This window comes from Cephus cinctus, unplaced genomic scaffold, assembly GCF_000341935.2.
Source record: "Cephus cinctus unplaced genomic scaffold, Ccin1 Ccin1_scaffold0153, whole genome shotgun sequence".
In the NCBI taxonomy this organism is placed as follows: domain Eukaryota; kingdom Metazoa; phylum Arthropoda; class Insecta; order Hymenoptera; family Cephidae; genus Cephus; species Cephus cinctus.
In genome coordinates this window covers 1,421,724-1,424,574 of record NW_014332881.1, presented here as the reverse complement: position 1 = coordinate 1,424,574, position 2,851 = coordinate 1,421,724, and the positions used below count along the sequence as shown (strand labels likewise).

The 2,851-nt window shown below is 45.9% G+C and overlaps 1 protein-coding gene across 3 annotated transcripts in view; it reads right to left on the bottom strand.

The window, feature by feature from the left end:
- Positions 1–2,851, bottom strand: part of LOC107263531 (discoidin domain-containing receptor 2) — a 97,104-nt gene that overhangs the window by 31,476 nt on the left and 62,777 nt on the right. For all 3 annotated transcript variants that reach the window (XM_025080642.1, XM_015730851.2, XM_025080641.1), the window contains one exon: positions 187–418. In XM_025080642.1, the coding sequence (XP_024936410.1) occupies positions 187–418 (232 nt within the window). The remainder of the gene's footprint in view (positions 1–186; positions 419–2,851) is intronic.

Genomic DNA, 2,851 nt, shown 5'->3' with positions numbered 1-2,851 from the left:
GGGAGAGGGGGAGAGGGAGAGAGGGAGAGAGGGAGAGAGAGAGAGAGAGAGAGAGAGAGAGAGAGAGAGAGAGAGAGAGAGTATAGAAAAAGGGAGGAACGGAGTGTAATAGCGATAGCTGTAGAACCGTGAAAAAACACGAAAAGCGACAGTGGCGACACGACGGTGTTGCGGAGAAGTACTTACGTCCATGCCACGGCGATTTCTCCACCGCACCCACTTGTTGAAACCCGGCCGCCAGTATTCAACGAAGTATTCCTCGGTGTACTCGACGCCATTTCCGTTACCAAACCTTCCCTGAGTACGGGTGGATGTAAGAACACGTGGATTGTGCAGATTCACTTCGAGATACTCCTTGCCTTCGCTGGTAACCATTTTCTTTGGACACCATGCGCCGCCGCCCTTGTCTTGTCGCAGTCTGAAGAAAAACAATACACGGCGATACAGTGATCGGCGATACCAACGGGAAGTCACGTATGCTTACATTGTCAATATACACGCACATTGTCGTATGATTTTTTTCGACACTCCTAGGGTAATGCTCATTAAAAAGGACACCCGCTATACGTAACCTAGCGAAACTGTTATCCTTAACGACGAAGGATTTCTCATGGCGGTCGGGGACCTCCGCCGCAATCTCCATGAAAATATTTCAAGCGGTTTGGCGAGCGTGCTATCATACAGGGACAGGGTATACCCGCATGTAAACAATAGAGGAGCGAAACCCGCCGAAAGCATTTGCGGTTAATTAGGCAGCAATGCTGTTAACAATGTTCAGGGGCTTTCAGCGAATTGCGTATGTCGCCGGGTGAATTTCAGGCGAATAAAGTTATATCCGGTCCTCTTACGCTGGTAATTGCCTCGAGTCTCTAGTGCGTATTATTAACAGCCCACGTCATTCGATTGAGAAGATTCATCAGGTCGGACTAATCGAAGTCCCACTAAAGTCATAAAAAATATTGACGGTTATTGAGTTCGCCCGTACAATAGGTTATTATAAAGGAAAAAAAAAAAAAAAAAAAAAAAAAAAAAAAAATCAAATTTGAAATCTATGAAAAGCCATATAACACAGAGTACAATAATAATAATACCTGCTAAAATATTAAACTCCACTTATACAGGTATTTCCTTCTATCCCAGAATGATCTGTCTATCTCGTTAGTACACTCACTGAACAACCCTCAGATACTAGATAGTATTTGGTCCCCGCATACTACCTCAAGCATGCTACCGTCCTACCGTACCACCGTAGCGCGAACACCGAATGAGCCAGAAGGCGATGTACACACACGTATACGTAAACCCGTACGTTATGTGCACGTACGAATAGATGACGGCTCACTGAGTTTGTTAATCACAAGCCGTTGAACTGACAGAATATTGCGAACGTTGTCGACGTTCCAATTCGGACTATGGATTTAACGTGTCTATTTACAATAATCTAGGCCCGTACCAGATACGTATTACAAGTGTCACGTGGACTCGTGAGCGAGAAAAAGTATACCATTTTTTTTGTTTCATTAACGTACTCAAGTTTTCACGTTAATCTTTACGACGTACCGGTTAGACCACTCGGAACGTTACGTGGCGTTCGTATCGCATACTGCTTTTCCAGTTTCTCGGAGTAAGAAAATTTGTGGCGCGACTTCGCGCAGTTGAGATAAGGGACCAGAAATTAGTCAGCATTCTCCGGTAGCGCGCTTAACTATTCATCCGTTAAGCCCCGACCACAAGGTATACTCGACCTCCGAGAACGAGGGGTTAACCATGGGGTGACTACCCCCCTCCTTTCCACGTAGCTAGTCATCGCCGTATATCGCCGCAAAGGATCGTCTGTGACGAGTACGTTATTAGCGTTAAATCCTGTCGTGGTCATTGTCGCGTAGGGCTCTGTACATTCAACCCTTTACTTTCTGGTTTATGCTCGTATGTTATATTTCAGTAATATTCTTATTACTTTTTTCTTTCACCTTACGATTCGACTTTTACGACCGTAGTCGCGTGCCGATATAGCCGACTCGTAGCACCCTGGAATGTCTGGCAGCTTCCGAGAAATTAATATTTCCAGAAACTGGATGCTGGCCCTACTGAAATAATTGACTGTGGATTTATTTAATTTCCTCCGAGGGTTGTTTGTCATCGAATCCTTTTAATTCATGGAAAACGCTAGTACCTATAACTCTTCTTCCCAATCTCCCTCTTTCTCTACACTGGAAGTTCACTTTCTGCTAATTGGAAGGCAATCGTCTCTCCTTGAAATTTACGGTTACCATCAGAACCATCATGGTCCCGACCACCCCCTAACCAGTCTAAGTGGCGTTACTGAGAAATGCATTGGCGCTACGAGCTAGATGGAAGCACAGTGGTGACGCCAAAGGGGAATAGCGGAGGCAGAGGGTGGAACGGAGCATTACGCTGCCTCATCACTCGAAAGATGCATTAGCATTGCTAATGACGACGGTCGTTACCACCACATGCTGCGCCAACCAAACCGGCACCTTAACGGTTCGCCGTCCTATTGTTATTCCGAAATAGATCCTGATTCTTTATGCGACCAGTTATCGAGGACGCTTTTAAGTAGCGAATTCTACGAGACAGACCTTAAACACATATTTGCCAGATACATGCGATCGGTAGCCGTTACGGTAAATCAGCCAGCAGCTCAGATAGGAAGATGAGGGTTGGCAGAAGATGAGGGTGGCGAATGACAGTTTACAAGAAAGCTGGAAGAGACGATCTCTGGGTATACGATGGAAATTGAGGGTTGAGGTGGTTGGGTAGGGGGTAAAGAGGATGAAAGGGAAAAACCGAGTGAATGTGGGTGGGATTGGGTTGGGGGGGGGGGGGATGG